Source organism: Globicephala melas, chromosome 6, assembly GCF_963455315.2.
Source record: "Globicephala melas chromosome 6, mGloMel1.2, whole genome shotgun sequence".
Classification (NCBI taxonomy): domain Eukaryota; kingdom Metazoa; phylum Chordata; class Mammalia; order Artiodactyla; family Delphinidae; genus Globicephala; species Globicephala melas.
The window spans coordinates 37,399,293-37,417,139 of NC_083319.1; the positions used below are offsets into that span (position 1 = coordinate 37,399,293).

At 47.1% G+C, this 17,847-nt stretch overlaps 1 protein-coding gene across 9 annotated transcripts in view; it reads right to left on the minus strand.

Moving 5' to 3' along the window:
* Positions 1-221: 221 nt before the first annotated feature.
* The window catches only part of UNC13B (unc-13 homolog B), a 224,849-nt gene continuing 207,223 nt past the window's right edge, over positions 222-17,847 (minus strand). For 6 of the 9 annotated variants that reach the window (XM_060300789.1, XM_070045732.1, XM_070045733.1 and 3 more), the window contains 17 exons: positions 13,866-13,993; positions 13,138-13,223; positions 8,776-8,902; positions 8,546-8,642; positions 8,173-8,316; positions 7,773-7,850; positions 7,225-7,302; positions 6,895-6,983; positions 6,503-6,655; positions 6,254-6,377; positions 6,087-6,143; positions 5,824-5,904; positions 4,756-4,903; positions 3,216-3,272; positions 2,308-2,400; positions 1,968-2,127; positions 222-1,803 (listed from right to left, as the gene is read on the minus strand). In XM_060300789.1, the coding sequence (XP_060156772.1) occupies positions 1,518-1,803; positions 1,968-2,127; positions 2,308-2,400; positions 3,216-3,272; positions 4,756-4,903; positions 5,824-5,904; positions 6,087-6,143; positions 6,254-6,377; positions 6,503-6,655; positions 6,895-6,983; positions 7,225-7,302; positions 7,773-7,850; positions 8,173-8,316; positions 8,546-8,642; positions 8,776-8,902; positions 13,138-13,223; positions 13,866-13,993 (1,986 nt within the window). In that variant the 3' untranslated portion in view covers positions 222-1,517. The other 3 variants (XM_030884175.2, XM_060300792.1, XM_060300791.1) reach the window with 3 other exon arrangements.

Consider the following 17,847-nt stretch of genomic DNA (forward strand, 5'->3'; position numbering starts at 1 on the left):
CGCCTCCGGCCACGCCCCTCCTCCCCAAGCCCGCCTCCAACCACGTCCCCTTTCTCAGCAATCTGCCCCCTCTCCCCCAGCGGTTTGAGGCTCCACCACTTGGGGGTGGGCGGTGGCGGGTGGAGAGCAGGAAGGGACCACTTGTCTAAAACCTATCATTATATAAGGAAGTCATTTCTACAGCTTTCCACACTTTAACAGAATTATCAGACCCCAAAGGCTGCTATAAGATAATTTATTACAGACTAGCCAATAATCTCTTGTAACAATGGCACATACAATAATTTAAAACAGCAAAGATTCCTAGTTTCTTATTTCATGTAATAGCCAATGGACAATGCAGAGTCCTCAGGAAGTCCAAGAGGCTGCTACTGAGGTTATCGAAGGGCCTTCTCTGAGCAAGGGGCCTGGGAAGTCCACATGACCCTCTGGAAAAAGTTTGTCTCTGACCTCCCAGGGAGTGTTGAGCCCCCCCCTTCCTCCAGCTGGTACAGAGGGATCACAGTCCAAGTTCCTTCTGTAGGGTTGAAGGTCTATGAGGGGAACTGCAGCTGACCTAGATGAAGGGGAGTGAGGACAAAGGCTGGATTCTTTCTGCAAGGGGGAGGACCGTCAGAAGGCAGTGGCCATAGGTGAAGAGGACTCTTTCTAGATTGATTTCCACAACTTTTGGCTTTGTTCAGGGCTTTTTCACGAAGAAAATACAGTCCTCTCTCCTGGATCCTTCAACTAGCTCTCAGGTGCATACACTTAAGAAGAGCTTCTCATGTCCTGAAGCATCACTCCTCTTCCTAAAGGAGTGAGGTAGGGGGACTCATGGGCAGGTGGCCCCTGGTGCTTGGGTTCCAAAGAAATTCTGCTCAGGGCTCTGAAGCACCATGGGAACCTGGTTCTACTCATGACAGATAATCTGGGCAAGGGATTAGCAGAGCTCATTTCTGAAAGGTTTCTGGTTCAGTTTCAATGCCTTGTACTCACTTGAGCTACTCTACACCAGTAGATTCTGCTCAAGGGACAGGCTGAATTCTGTTCTGTGTGCTCCTGCCCTGGCCATACTCCAATCCAGACCACAGGGCTCAGCAATACCTGTAGACTCAAATGATTACTTACCTAATTAGGCACAAGCTCCAGGCCCTCTAAACTTGTTCTTCTAGTGATTGGTATGTACGGATTTAACTGGATAAGGTGTGGTATGGAGAGGGGTAGAGAAGGGTTGTGGGAGTGGAAGAACCTCTGCCAAGAATGGCTGACACTCTCAGAAACGTCTACCCCTCTGTGGAAAATCTCCCTGCCTGGTAACCCCCACAGCCCAGCTCCCAGCATCACAAACCTGCTGGTCAGGGACTCATGACCCTTTCTGTGCAAAGCCATACTCGCATCACCCCAAACTTTTCCTTCAACGTCCTTAACGGAATGAGTCAACCTCTTGACTACGAGGACCCTAAGAAACACAGTAACTCCCACTAGCCCTGACTTGTGGAACTGGTGCCATCTGGTTGGCACAGGAGCCTAGGTGCTCAGCTCCCCTCCTCCACGGAACGAGACTCCGATTTGAGCTTCACAAACTCTCGGGCCACTTCGTCATTGCTCCTCTGAGACAGAATCCGGAGAATGGTCATGCCTGTCTCATCCATGTGGATCTTCCGGCCCAAGGGGCACCAACAGGCACAGCTGCCCTTGGCTGCCACGTCCCTCAGAGGCATCACAGCCAGCCCCAGAACACGATCCTCCCGGGCAAAGCAGTAATCCTTCACACATATTTGCAACTCATAGGCTTCTGGCCCCTCTTCATTTCCCAGGAGGCTGTGAGCACAGGGTAGATGGAAGGTGGGAGACCAGAGCTGAGGGCGTCCTCAAATGAATTCACCCCAGCTGCCATCCAGCCCATCCCTTCTTTCCCCTCTCAATTCTTACCCCCCAGATCAACCCCATCCCAGAGTCCTTCAGGCCCCCATCCCATAACTTACAAGTGAAATGTCTCATTGTACTTGGGGGCCCAGTTGTTGCTTTTTGACTTGGTTGTGAACTTCCTCTTCTTATCACTTTGGTGAGGGCCAACCATGGTTACTTCCACAAAGGGCCGGAACATACCGGCTGTCTGCCACTTGAGGTCATTGGCAGCCACCACTGCACAAACATGGGAAACCTGTGAGAGATCCCATCAAGCATTCCCAGTTCTTGAGCCCCGGGTGGCATTCCCCTTGGAGGAGGGCTAAGCTGAAAGGCTGGGATAAGCAGTCCCTGCCTTTGACTGATGAGGCCACTGGGCAAGAAAAGGTCTGGGGTCTGTAAGCCCATGCCACTCACCTTTCACTGTGACCTTGTGCTCCCCAGTTCCAGGATGTGTAAACAAGTCCACCTGAATAGAGACTTCTCCCACAGGATCATCCACACCGGACCCTGAGGGACAGATGGACAGATGATTCCCCCACTGGAGAACTTTAAGACTTTAGACCTAATTATTCCAGGTAAAACCGTGGAGTTGGGAGGCTACTATCCTACATCCTAAAGCAAGAAGTAATCACCCACAGAAGCTATGGGGAAGTAAGTAATGGGAGAAGGAAAAGAACGGGGATAAAGACTAAGACTATGTATTAAAATACAAATCAGGGTGACAACATCTTAGGTGAAACCTCTTCCAGAACTGCACCTGGAATCTCTCAGATTCCCCAAACCTCTCCCAGCCTGCAGAATTTTTCATTGAAAGTTGCTGGGAAAGGACAGTGCTGCCACCCTGTATTTTTGTCTGAGAATTATGTCCACCCCATGGTGTCTCAGCAGAACAATGTGGGTCCCATCTAGCCAAAAGCAGCACCTTCCCACCTGTGGAGGCCCCTTCTTGGGAGGCTGCCCTGCACAGAATGACTTTTTCCTACTCAAACCTGGACCTCTCTGCAAACAGCTCCCCAGTCCCTCTGGCCAATTTTCAGCCTCCCCTCTGCAGAAGCCTCACTCTATTTTGGGAAAACACCGGTACCCTACACCCCAGATAAAACTTCTTTGTCCTTAGACGGAGGGGTGGGGGAATTCTGAGGACAGCTATTGTTAACCCTGTCTCAGACTGTATGAATACACTGCCCATCTCTGAAACTTGGGATAGAGCCTCTGAACTCTGATACTTGGTTCCCCCAGCCCCAACATAAGCAGCTCATTCTAGTTCACAGGTGACAGTGTTAGCCCATATTAGATTCACATCTGCATGGTATATAACGTACCCTTTTCCGGCTGAATGTCCTCATTAGCAGTAAACCTAATACCTTTCCCATCATGCACTGAGTGAGGACAGGCAAGTCAAGAGGTAGCAGCAGTAGGACAGAGAAAGAAGAATCAGTTAGAGGTCTAAGGAGTTAACAGCCATTCAGAGCAGCTCTACACATATTCTGAGGGAGCACGGAGATGGGGTAGGGTGGAGAGAGAGGTCAAAGAACTGGGGTCAATGCTCGAATGCTCCAAATTATACTTAACAGTTTGAAGATCAACCAAATCATGGACAGAAGCAGTAGAACATACAGAGAGAAGGTTTCTGAGACCCACAGGGCACAAAAGAGAAAGTTGTAGGCTCTAATTTCCTAGGCCCTTAAATGATAAAGCAGTGGGTAGAAAACGTACACTCACAGTTGCATCCTCCCTGCAGTCACCACCCCTGCCTGCTGTTACTTCATGTGTGCCCATTCGAGCGTCTCCTCATCTTTATATCTAGCTTAAAGCTCAATGTTTCCAAAAGGCCTTTTGGATTAACTCCTATCCTCCCTGATGTTACAGGCCTTTACATGTACTCAGCTCTGTGAAAGATCCCCGTCTCCTTGAGCAAGGCTCATAACTTCTTTTGCTCTGCCTTCTCACTCTGGACTTGAAATACGAACATACGTGGAAAACGGAGCAGTACTGCAGGTCCCTTGTATTTTTCACCTTTCATCAACTCTATTCTAACTGCTTAGATCCCTCTTCCCCTCTGCGTCAGCTCTGTGCTCCAGATCCACAGCTCAGTAAGGCCTAAGCCTTCCCACTCCCGCCTCCACCAGGTTCACTCCTCCAGGCTTCCCTGGAAGGAGCAACAAGAACTGCGCCTTGAAGGTCCTTTCCAGGAGGACCTTCCCAGGGTGAGGGTCAGAATTTCAGTCTGAGCCATGTCTAGGCAGATGTGTTTTGTTATGAATGGGCCTGCCTGGAGGCAAGGAGGGGTTCTGAGAACTGGAAGTCACTGGGAGAAAATCAGCTGCCTGGGTTCCCTGTGCACTAGCATCACCCATGAGGCCGGAGTCTCAGCTCTGCAGAGCCCCATGATCCGCACCCTCCCTTCAACTGCTCCCGTGGTTTGCCTCTCTTAGTCTTCTCCTCACCCACACTGGAGAATCTGGAAAGTCTTTTGCTTTCTCTCCCCTGGACAGCTTCCAACTTAGGCTCCCAAAGCTATGAATCTTCATGAGTGTCTCAACCACTCATTCTCAAGGCTTCCTCACAGATTTTTCCTACCAAACAGGTATACTCCTTGAGCTCAACACACATGCACTGGCCAGATGATGTCTGGGAAAAGAGAGCTCAGGCACATTTCCCAGGTCTCTGTGATTCTCCTGTCTGGTTTGAGTGTGGGTTGGGGGTAAGTACTGGGATCCTGCAAGAAATCCTGGTGTCTGGGTTTGAAGGGCTTTCTGGAGAAGTACTTGGATCCTCCCTGAGGGCTACAGGATACTGACTCCCTAGGGACAGAGATGTATCAGGGAGGGGAGGTGGGGACCCAAAGCCCTTAGGCCTTACCCTGGGCAATCTGTGAGCGCACAAAGGTCTTGATGAGCGTGTCTGTGGTCTGTGTGTACAGAGACAGGGCATAGCGTAGGGACTGCAGATCTGGGCTCTTCTCCAGGAAGGTTTTCTTCAGGCCATTGCCTCCTGCATGAAAGTATTGCTGAAAGACAAGAATAACTGCTAACTGCTACTGCCTCATCCCCTTACAGAGAGGCAGCTCTCCAACAGTGTTACTCAGAGAAATGACATTTGAGCAGAGGCTCAGCGAAGATGCTGGAAGAGGATGGTGAGCCATTCAATAAACAGCAATATCAGGAATACCACACAGAGCCAGAGTCATAGTCTCTCAGGTGAAGAGTATTATTTGAATATCTGGCAGGAGTGGTAAGGGATGGCCACGTTTCTGGACGTGATTCTTGAAGGATGACTCTATCTGGACAAAGATATGTGACAGAAGCATTTCAGGAAGAGAGTAGTCAGAAGTGTTGCTTTACCCCTGGGAACGCTTAGAGCACTTTATACCTATGGCATACCTCTCCGAAGTGCCCTAAATCACAGCCCACACGTACCTGCCTTATTTATCACTTTACCAGGTTATAAGTATCTTGATGCTAGGAACTATATCTGATTCTCTCTGCATCCTTCATAGTGTATAGTGCCCAGAACACATATTGCCTGGTGGAATAAATGAATGTGTAATAGGAAAAAAAATCCTTCGAAAACCCAAATGATTTTAAACATAAGTGAAGAGGTCAGCCAGATGTCGGGTATTAGGATCTGGAAGATTAATTCCCAGTGGAAAATATTCATGAATGACAATGAGGTACAAAGTGAACTAAACTGTCCGCAGAACCCAAGAATAATGTTCTAGGTCTGTGGCGATTCACCCGAGACCACACAGGAGGTACCTTTTTGGTTGGTCCCCAGCAGGAATATGGAATAGCAGAGAAAGATATGGACACAAAAATCACTCTCTTCTGGATGTGGGGTGGCAAGAGCCCGAGGGACACCTAATCTGGCAGAATGGAATGCCAGGACCAAGTGGTAGTAAGATTGTCTAGAGGAGGGGGAGGTCTCCACCTTGATGGTGTCCAGGGCGAGGTCAAGGACAGCACACTGCTTTGGAGTGAGACTCCGGGTTTCCTCTCGCGCCATGTGGTCCTAGAACCCCAGAGAAAGCAACAGCATCAGGACAGCTTATGGCTGTCATCAAAGTCTTTCCCCCACCTGTCAGCCACAGCTACATGTTCCTCTCCTTCCCCTCTGCTTCAGTCTTCAAAGCTCAAATTTCCTTCCTTCCAGGCAACCCCCAGCCTCAGAAGGACCCCACACATCCAGAGTACCTTGAGTTTGGAAAGGTGGCTCAGCTCCTTGGCAGCAGTGAAGATCAACTGGGTGCCCTGGGCAGAGAGCGAATCAGTCAAAAGCAGAGAACTCCAAACTCAGTCAGGAAGCATGGGGGAGGTTTAGGGAGACACAGCAGGACGAAGTGGAAGGGAGGTGTCCTTACCGTCTGGTCAGTAAGTGGGGGCAGAACAATCATCCTCTCCATTGTATTCATTACCACCCGCCAGAGCTCCTTCAGTACCCGCTTCAGGACCGTCTTCTCACACACAGTGGCAAAAAGTGTGAGGCTGCAGGACCAGGCAACAGGTAAGGATGGGGTAAGTGCTTGAGAGCTCCCCCTCCCTGAGAGGCTCCTCTGTGACTGCTTCTGCCCTGTTCGTCCCTAAAGGACAGTCCTCAGTGCTGTACTCACTTGCCATCCAGGAAGTCCATGAGGGGCCGGAGCACACTATCTGCATCTTGAGTCACTGAGGCCCGGGCGCTGGGGGATGCATTCCCTGGGCCCCGCACCTGGCCCAGGATGTCGGCCATTTGTTGAACACACTCATCAATCCGCACCTGGAAACTACACATGTGCCCACAGTGCAGCCCTCCCTGCCCCAAATGCACACTGTCCCTAAAGCAGCACCAGCTATTTGGTCCCACTCCAGCATACTCATGGTGTAGCTCCAACAGGGACAGCCAGCAGGAAGAGGGGGAAGATCCGCATATGTGCAGCTGGGTGGATGAGTGTGGGGCAGGGGATCTGGGACTGGCCAGGCACCACACCTGGCTCTGAGGGCTGTGTGTTCTGGGGCCACCGACCTGTTTCCAAACACCATGCTGAGCTCATCCAGAACCGTATTCAGTTTCACCTGCAGCTCCTTCAGACTGTCTGCAGCTTCAGGGTCCAACTGTATCCACAGGAGGCAGGCTTCGCTAAGCTGGTTCTCTTATGCTTTCCTCCCTTCCTGTGCCCCCACTCCTCCCTCCTAGGGCCTCTACCCCAATGCCTACTCAAATCTCTCAGCTCAAACCACTCCAGACCCCAAGCTAAACTCCTGGTCTATACCCAGGCAGGAGAGGGTGGAGTTCTGTGGCCAGGGAGCTCAGGAACAAAGGGAAAGTACAGCAACCCCAAACCTTAAGACTTACCTCCTTGCCTCCCATGGCCTCAAACATTTTCTCCAGCTGGACCCTCAGTTGCTGCATGTTGTTCATCAGGATGCAAGGCTTTGGGGACAGAGGGAGGTGTTGAGTTTGGCTCCATTCAGCACAGAACTCATCAGGCTAGAGTCCCTCCCTCTCTCACATTACTCCAAAAGCCACAGGGAATTTACAACACATATTACATGTGTCTCTCCCTAAGCACTGAGATCTGGAACCAATGCAGACATCTCTCCTTGAATGAAGACTAGAAGCAAATGTTTCTGCTTTTAAGCTGGGTGGGGGGCCCCAGGTGTTCATGGGATTACCCTTTATAACTCTCTGAATGTATTAAAAAGAAAGAAAGAAAGACTAAGCAAAGGCCTAGCTCAGTAGAGAATAAACTACCAAATGGAGGCACAAAGGAACCCCTCATCAGGTTCTTATTATTTTGTGGCATAATCTCAAGCACAGCCCTGCCGGGAATCACACGTCAGGAGAATCACCCCACCCTTAGCTCTGAGGAGAGCTTCAAAAGCAAAAAGCCTAACCCTCACCATTTTCTCCTTTGTGCAATAAGCTGGGAAGTTCTTTGATAAGATGTCTGCATATTCCATCAGCACCTTCCCGATGGTCTGAGAAAAGAGGAGAAAAGGAAAGGAGAGGGAACCCTTAGCTCTACCCACAGGGATCTTACCTGAGGTTGTACTTCTCATCCCAGAACAGTAACAGCAGGTATGCAAAGGGGAATGTCAAAGTAAGGCACAAATCTCCCTCTCAACCCCAGAACGGCACTGAAACAAACCCACCTGTCTGCCCCGGACTCAAGTAAAGGAGAATGGGGGTAACGCCAGGCTTAACCCAAAGGCCATCACAAAGAGGGGTTGAGCTCAGGCCTGTGGCTAGGCTGTGATGTGATGGAGGTAAGAGGGGAGGGGTAGGGAAGGTCATGGTCACCTTAGCAAATCTCCTCATGTAGTGGGCAAGGATGTTGGGGTCTGGGCATTCCAACTTCCGGATGATCTCAAAGCTCTGATTGAGCTGTGTGAAGACGTCCACCACAGAGCAGGAAAAGAGTGCGTGCTCTGATGTCTGCTGGAACTAAGGAAGGCCACACACAGGGTCATCTTCAGCTGCTACCTTTTCCCAAGTCTGTAAGGTTCTAAAGGGCTCTCTGCCCAGCAGGGGTGGCTCAGCGGCCCGCGACAGCCCTCCTTACGGACTCCACAAGGCAGGGACAGCCATCCTGGTTGAGCCCAGGAACTTCTGCTGATAGCTAATTGCTGGGAGACCTGGCCTCACCCCTGTGAAGCCCAAGCCCCCGACTTACCCCATCCTTCTTATCTCGTTCCAAGGCCCCACGCAGAAATTCCAGGGACACATCCTCATTCTCATCCAGCCACTGTAGGACAAACTGCTCAAACCACCTGCAGCCAGGCAGGAAAATTGGGGGTTGGAGCTAGTGGTTGGCATATACCATGTACCTGACTGTAAGGATACTGGCCTTGTCCAACCCCTAAGCGCCCCTCTTCCCTCTGCAGCCCCCACATGATGACTCACGCTGGGTACTCAGGCACCTGCCCCTGGAGGGCAGGCAGATCCCGCATGTATTCATTGTGGAGCCACTTCACCTTGAAGTGCAGGTTCATGTAGTCAGCACTCTTACACAGCCGGTCTTTCTCATGCTCTAGTGGTACGGAGGAAGGCTGGGTCAGGTCCTGGCAGTAGAGGCCATGGTTCCTGAGCTTTCCCAAGGCGGCAGATCTAGTCAGGTGGCTCTATCAAATGTCTGAGAACAAGGGTGACTCCCAAGCACCTCCTCACAGCCACCTCCCTCTAACAGTGGGTACTCTGCTAAAAGCCTGGCCCAAATCTTTTTTTAGAGACTAAGCGAGACACCCAGATAAGGCCCACAGTCTTCCTGTGCTGGCTTTTGGAAGTGCAAGTGAGGTACTGGCCTCTGGTGAAGAAGAGGAGAAAAGGATGTAGGTGCTAAGGCTGATTAGTGGGGAAACTGCCCAGGACTGGAGAGACATGACGGTTTTCCAGGGCTTTTCTAATCCTGGTACCTGAGCCATTTCCTCAGATGAGATGAGCAGTCGTATATGACATAAATGGGTCACTGACAACCACACAGACACAGGGAAAACCAAAATGGGCCTGAGCTGACAGAACGAGCAGTTGAGCAGCCATGGTGTAACACAATCTTGAAGTAAACTGAAGGGTCCCAGAGCAGAGTTGGGACACTGAAAAATGAACCCTCAAAGAAGTATGCAGACAAGTCAGTTTGGAAACACAGCCAGATGAAAGGGCCATCCTGCTACAGAAAATGGGATGCTTATGGACTTGAAAGGTTATATAGCTGAATCTGCAGAGCCTTCTGGGAAGTCTAGGATAAAGATCACCCACAGCTTGCCCAGAGAGTCTGGCACTGGCCACACCCACAGGCTTTCTTCATTTACCCCCTTTAGAGATGAAGCATTAGTTTGAACAATAAAAGCCAACTGTGTGCTTACATATAACAATGGTGAAAGCAAGCAAACTGGGGAGAGTACTGAGCAACAGAGAAGGGAAGATCATTGTCCTTGGGAACTCTACTGCTCAACTCAGAGTTGCCATGGGTGACGCTCCTCCATGTCAAGGCAGAAGAGCCAGTCTGGGGCAGCCGGCCCTTGTGAATTAATACAGCAGACACTCAAGGAGGAAACGGGAGCCCGGGATTCAGCCTCAAAAGGCTCCCTTGTTCCAGGAATTTCATCTCCTGGCATTGTAGGCAGCACCATCTCAACCCAAAGTTGCATTTGCAGTCTCTTCTATGAAGCAGTGAGCAAGAGAAGAGGAAACAGCAGTAAAACTAGAGGTGAAGGGACAACAACAAAAAGTTCTTACCACCCAGAAAGAGGACTTTTCGTATACGAATGACAGTGGATGCTTGTGACAGAGCAGAGACACCAATGAGCAATAAAGAAAGTGAAAAAATCAGGGACATCAGAGAGACTCTCTCAGGGCTTGCCCCTTCTCTCCCACCCTGCTGTCCTTAAACCAGGCCAAGAACCTAGAAACGTGAAAAGGTACCAGCAGGAGGGCCCTTCCTCCTTCCTGTTCAACAACCCACTAGAAGGGAAGCAGTGCTGCCCCATCACTCCAGAGCTCCCTAACTGCTTTCTTCTAGGGACCTTCAAGTTACTGTATTTACAGAGAATTCTCACTTTCTCTGTCAATCCATCATCTGTACTCTGGTCCAAAACCCCAATTTCTAATTAACTTCTGTGGTACAAAAACACTGGGCACACTTTAAACTGTTCTAACAATAGTAAGACTCCCATGGAGTCATGCTCCAGTAGTCGCTTGAGGTTGCTGACGGTGGGGTGTGGTGATCAGGGCTTGGTTAACCTGTCAAAAGGGGCAGAAGGGTATCTAAACCTTCTCCTGCCCGTGACTGCCACAATCCTCCCTCCATTCATCTTTCATCCTTGGAGAGTTCTTTCAACCTCATGATTTCAACTTTCCAGCTTGCTGATATCTCCCTGGTTCTGGTAATGTCTATACGAGGATTTGATGGAACGTTTCACTTTGCCTGGGTTTAACTCCAGTCACCACCTTTTGCCATTTTAACATCTCCAGCTGAAGCTGGAGTATACACACTAATCTTACCCTCTTGTTCAATGCCGAGCATCATCCTCCAGTCTTCCTTCTTCCTCTTTATTCACATCCAACTAACTCACTAATCGCTGTTGATTTCATCTCCAAAACTCCTCCGGAATTTATCCATTTCTTTCTAGTTACACTTTTACCTGTCTAGGTCTCATTACCACCTTCGCTAACATGCATTACCACAATAGTCTCCAAACTGGTCTTTCCTCCTCCAACCTATTCTCCATACTGTAGCCAGAGTGAGTGGCCTTTCTATATTAAAAATCTAGTTATGTTAATCCCTTTCTTAACATGGGATTGTTGTTCAATGCCTCTCAACTGCCTCAGGGTAGAGTCCAAAATCCTAAACATGGCTTAAAACCTCCTGTATGATCTAGCTCTGTCCTACTTCTCTATCTTCACCTCTCCTCTCCTCCCCTACACTCTAAAGTGCTAGTCACACTGAACTACTGCTTACAGTTCCCCAAGCATGCCAGCTCTGTCTAGACCCCAGGTCTCTGAACATACTGTATCCTCTGCCTAAAATGCCTGTCTCTCCCTTCCCTGTCACTAATGCTCTCCCTCCCCACCAGCTAAGTTTTATCATCCTTCAGGTGTCAGTTTGTACATCACCTCCTTCAGAAAGCCTTCCCAGGTAGTCCTCCCAGGTCCAGGTTACATGGGTCTCCTCTCAGCACCCTATGCTTATTCCTTTAGTAGCACTTAAAAACTTTGAATTGTAACTGCCAGTTTATAGGTCTGTTGTCTTGACTGATCTGGGAGCTTCTCAAGGGCTGGGGCTATGCCTCATTCATCTCAACTAGCACAGTGCGTGGCCCAAAGAAAATACTCAATACGCCTGGTGAATGGGGTGGGGATTTACTGCAAAGGGGCATGAAGAAACTTTCTGTTTATATGTTAATTGGGAGAGTAGTTACACAGGTGTACTTATTTGTCAAAACTCATCAAATTGTACTCTTAAAGTGTTTTTATTTTATTGTATGTATATTACACCTCAATAAAGTTGACTTTAAAAATACTGGGTGAGTGATAGCGTTTTCACAGTTGGAGTCAACACTATCCTTTTATTAAACAGGTCTCCCTTTCTCTTGCCCTCCACCATTCTGACAATCACTAAGCCCTGTTACAACTTCCTTCCAATGTCTATCAAATCGCATTCTTCCTCTAATTCCTCTGCTCTAATCCCAGCCCCATCCGCTCAGCCCTAAATGATTACACTATCTGCACTCTGCTTCCAGTCTCTCCCTGTTCCATCTGCCCCGTTTTCCATTGAGGTAAAATCTTATAAAAATACTACTTTGTTAACATTGCATCTCTGCTCATCAGCCTTTAATAAATGCCAGGCAGTATGCTAAGTATGTCACATACACCTCGGTTACTTCATTAGCTCAATGAAATAGATGCTATCATCACTCCCATTTTATAGATGAGAAAATGGGAGCTCACAAAAGTTAAGTAGCTCAGTCTAAGAACACACTGTTGAGTAGGTGGTTAAACTGAGATTTGAAACCAGGTCAACATTAGTTCTTTCTCTTGAAGCAGTTCAAACCTTTTGTGTTTGTTTTAAACATATATATGTTTATTTATATACAAACATATACATGTTTTAACATATATAAACAGACAGGAAATGCAGCTAAATAAGTGAGCACAGATGGGTATAAATGGGAAGGTCTGATACAGGTCGGGAGTGATATCTTTGTGGACCAAAGTGGGAAATGAATAAAAGAATAAGCTGAATGAACAAGATGAGTAATAATTGGTCTGTGACCCTGTTCTATAGGAGAAGTGAGGGAAGAAGTATCTTTCTGGCTTTGTCACACCAATCCAGAACAACTTTCAAGGAAAGTCAGGCCAGGCAGTCTACAGCATGAGAAAATAATCCTTACCTATCTATGTATTTAAGGTTCTGAGATTCTGTAAAACTGTAAAGATAAGTTTCATAAGACCATTCTCTAATGAGCGGGCCACTTGAGAACACCCAGCATGGGAAGGGTTGATCTCTGGGCTGGGAGAGTTTTAAATAGGCACTTGCTCTAAAGCTGGAAGGAGGAACCTACATCCACACAGCAATTTCCATTATTCCTTTGGCTGAAGCTTTGCCTACCCAGCGTCTCCTGAGGCCTATCACCCACCATGCCTAAAATCACTCTAGTTTCTCACTGTATTATTCACCCAGAACTTGTAGTTGTCTGGGAGAAGAAAGGGACAGCAAACAAGGTGCTTGGACTAGGGGTCTGCAGCCCACTGCCTTGGGCACACCCTTACCCTCCAGTGCATATTTCATGTCTTGGGCAAAGAGTTGCCACATCACTTCTGCGCTGACTTTTCCCACATTCAACTCCTGAGGAAACCTGGATGATGGAAGAAGCCACAGTCAGAGAACATGGCAAGAGCCATTTGATTTGATTGCTTCCACGGCTAACATGCCTATTTCTTGGAGGTCAGATCGAAGAGAGGAGAAGCCTAGGAAACAGGGCTACTAGGCTCAAACTGCAGAAAAGGGACCCAGGGGCCAGGGGTAGGACAAGTGAGGGCAGAGGATCCCCTCAGGCAAGGTGGCCCTAGGGGAGATGATGCCTAGAAGGCAGGGAATTGTGGCCAAGAGGAGAAGTGTTGGGGTTGGAAGACAGGCCCAGGCTAAATAAGCAGGAGGAGAAAGGGCAAGGAGGTGGGTATAAGAAGGCCCACTTTATTCATAGCAGACAGACACATACACACATGCTCTCTGGATCCCCTGGGACTCCTATGGCAGCCATTCCCAGAGGTCTCTCACTCAAGGGAGGCTGGCTCAGTCTGGGCAGGGCCCCCCATTATGTTTCCACACCTGTCTCCAGAAACAGTTACCCAGACAGATACAAGGGACAGAGGGACAGATGAACGAACAGGAGGAAGAGGTGGCACTGCAAACACATAGAGATAGGAAAGAAAGAGGCTGTTAGACAGATGGACAAACAAACCACTAAACAGATAGGGCCAAGTGAGGTGATACTTACTGGTTCAAAACGAGTGTGTAGGAATTCTTATCTTCCTCTATGATTGATACAACAAGCGTGATGAGTTTGGGCCAGAAATCCAGGTTCCTAATGCTGGGCCCTTGTTCCTCTGGAGGTAGCTCCTGATTCTTGTTCCCAAGGAGATGGTGATAGACAGTGAGAGTCAGAGTAGAACATGAAGAGTCTTCCTCTCTCTCTTCCCCACTCCATGCCCCTTCCTTGAGAATCAGGGACCCTTCCTCTCCTACAGCCTGTCTTCCACAAGACCACACCTGTTCTAGCAGAGGGGTGACCACTGGGAGGTCCTTGGACATGAAGAGTCTGTCCTTGAGAACTTCTCTCTCCAGCTCCAGGGCACTGTTCTGACAAGTTCGGTCAGGCATAAAGATGCCTGTACCCCTTCCTCCTTCTCCCAGTACCTATGGATATAGTGACTTCTTGGCTGAAGTACGCAGCCCTTCCAGTCTAAGTAGGTCTAGTTCCATGTGACCCCCACTGGAAGTCCTTCTCTTCTAGTGATGGCCCTCCTCTAATATCACCCCCTGCCCCACCACACACATGTACATCTCAACTCTGAAAAGCTCCTTCAAGTTCTGCAGGAGCTACGTAACAGACCTAGCATGCAGGTTGGCCCAGCCTTCAGTGAAGCAAAACTTCCCTTAACTTCCCTGAATGTTATTAGGGGGAAGAATTGCATCTAGAAAGTTATTTGCTTAGCTGGAAAAGAAAAGACCATGGAGAGCCAAGAATACTCAATGGGGAAAGGATAGTCTCTTCAATAAATGGTAATGGGAAAACTGGATATTCACAGGGAAAAGAATGAAATTGGATCCCTATCTCAAACCACCCACAAAAATTAACTCAAAATGGATTAAGGACTTAAATGTAAGACCTGAAACCATAAAACTCCTAGAAAAAAACATAGGGGAAAAGCTCATTGATATTGGTCTTGGCAATGATTTTTTGGATATGACAACAAAAGCAAAAATCAGTAAGTGGGACTACATCAAACTAAAAGGTTTCTACACAGCAAAAGAAACAATCAACAAAATAAAAAGACTACCTACAGAATGGTGGAAAATATTTGTAAACCATGTATCTGAAAAGGGGTTAATTTCCAAAATATTAATATATAAGGAACTCATACAACTCAATAGCAAAAAAATATCTGATTAAAAAATGGGCAGAGGACTTAGACATTTATCCAAAGGAAATATACAAATGCCCAACAAGTATATGGAGAGATGTTTAACATCACCAATCATCAGAGAAATGCAAATCAATACCCCAACGAGATAACATACCTGTTAGAATAGCTATTATCAGAAAGAGAAGAGAGGGACTTCTCTGGTGGCACAGTGGTTAAGAATCCTCCTGCCAATGCAGGGGACATGGATTTGAGCCCTGGTCCAGGAAGATCCCACGTGCCATGAAGCAACTAAGCCCGTGTGCCACAACTACTGAGCCTGCACTCTAGAGCTCGTGAGCCACAACTACTGATCCCTCATGACACAACTACTGAAGCCTGCGTGCCTAGAGCCCATGCTCCACAACAAGAGAACCCACTGCAATGAGAAGCCCACGCACCACAACGAAGAGCAGCCCCCACTTGCTGCAACTAGGGAAAGCCCACGTGCAGCAACGAAGACCCAACGCAGCCAACGATAAATAAATAAATAAATTTATTTATTTTTTAAAAAAAGAAGAGATAAATGCTGGCGAGGATGTAGAGAAAAGGGATCCCTGGTGCACTGTTGGTGAGAATATAAGTTGGTATAGCTACTACCAAGAACACTATGGAGGTTCCTCAAAAACTTAAAAATATCACTACCATATGATCGAGCAATCCCACGTCTAGGTATATATCCAAAGGAAATGAAACCACTATCCTGAAGAGATGCCTGTACTCCCATGTTCATTGCTGCATTATTCACAATAGCTGAGACATGTAAATGACCTAAGTGTTCGTTGATAGAGGAATGGGTAAAGAAAATGTGGCACATAGATACAGTGAAATATTATTCAGTCATAAAAAAGAAGGAAATCCCGCCATTTGTGACAACACGGATGAACCTGAAGGGCATTATGCTAAGTGAAGTAAGTCAAACAGCGAAAGACATATACTATATGATCTCACTTATATGTGGAATCTGAAAACATCAGACTCATAGAAACAGAGAGGAGAAGGTTGTTGCCAGAGGCTGAGGGGGTGGAGGAAATGGGGAGATGTTGGTCAAAGCGTACAAACTTTCAATTACAAGATGAATTAAGTCCCAGGAATCACAGGTACAGCACGATGACTATAGATAACAATATATACTGTACTGTATACTTGAAAGATGCTATGAGAATAAAGCTTTAATGTTCTTACCATAACAGAAACAAAATGGTATTTATGTGAGTGAAGGATGTTAACTAACCTTATTGTGGTAGATATTTCACAATATACACGTGTATCAAATCAACACATTGTATGCCTTAAACTTATACAATATTATATGACAATTATATCTCAATAAAGCTGGGAAAAAAGAAAGAAAAGGCCTTGGCTGGGAAGAAACAAAGGAATACAATGGTGGATGGCAAATCCCAGATAGGACAAGTAAAGGTCACCACTGAAAGATTGGAATGGACATTATTTCCCACTGAGATAAGAGCAAAATTGGAATTGCCCAGGAGCACAGGAATAGGGCTTTTATGTAGGATGCCATATATCATCACAAGTCTCCACAGTCCTTAATAAACCTGCATTACCAGGAAATTACTAGAAACCAGGACAGAATCCACATTTGGTTGATTCTGCCTCCTTAATATCACTGAAATACATCTTTTCCTTTTACTTGGCTCAGGCTCTTATCATTCAAGGATCTCCTAACTGGTCTTTGATCGTCAATCCAATCCTTCTACCACTCAGTTGTCAGTGATCTTTCTGGAAGGAATCTCACAGTGTTACTCGTCCACCCTTCAAAAAAGGTCCAGCTCCATAGCTTGAAATAAAGGTCCTTCCGAATACAGCCTCTCTCTCAACCTCATACCTAACCACTCCCTTCTGTTGCAGCCATCACCACACCACTACCACCAATTATTTGGTGCTTACTGTATGCCAGGGACTCTGCTAAGAACTCTGCATGAATTATCTCATTTAATCCTCATAACAACTCCATTGGGTAGAAATTATTATCACCTTCATTTTACAGATGAGGACTCTGAAGGACAGTGAGGTTCCATGACTTGACCAAGGTCATGTAGCTATAAACAGCAGAACCAAGATTTGACCCCAGACAGCTGAACTCTAAAGCCTGACACTGTAACTGGCATAATTAAATTGCTTATACTCCTTCGAATTAATAAACTCATTTACAATTCTGTGTCTCCAAACATTCCGTTTGCTCTATATGGTATCCCCCTCCTCCCCAGCCCCTTTCTTTAGCTAATTCATACTCATTGCTCAAAATTTATGTTGAGCTCTACCTTTTCTGAGAAGTATTCCCTGACACCCCTGGTCTGGTTAGATGCCTCTCTCTGGGCTCCCAGAGCACCCTCTGTGAACCTCTCATATACATGTAACAAACAACTACAACTACAATAAAATATAGTAAAAATAAAATAACAAAAACCAATAAATGTAGTAATTTGCCCCCACCTTCACCAAACAATGAGCTCCCCCAAAGCAGAAATGTGTCTTAATCATCTTTACATCCCTAGTGCTCGACCTGTTAAAAGAATGGATAGATGAATGAGCCAATGACTGAAGGTCAGTAGAGGGAAATAAAAGATACCAAGGGTTTACTTCAGTACAAATAATGAATAATGAGAAAATGAGAGTGAGAGAAAGTAAAAAACAGTTAGCAAAATACAAAGGCTAAAGAAAGTCCCTGAATGGTTTGTAAGGTCTCTTTCAAAGTCTAGGTTCATCTCATGCTAGGGAATAGAGACCAAATATTCAGACAGACCGCTGCATACTTGAAAGATAAAAGCTGAG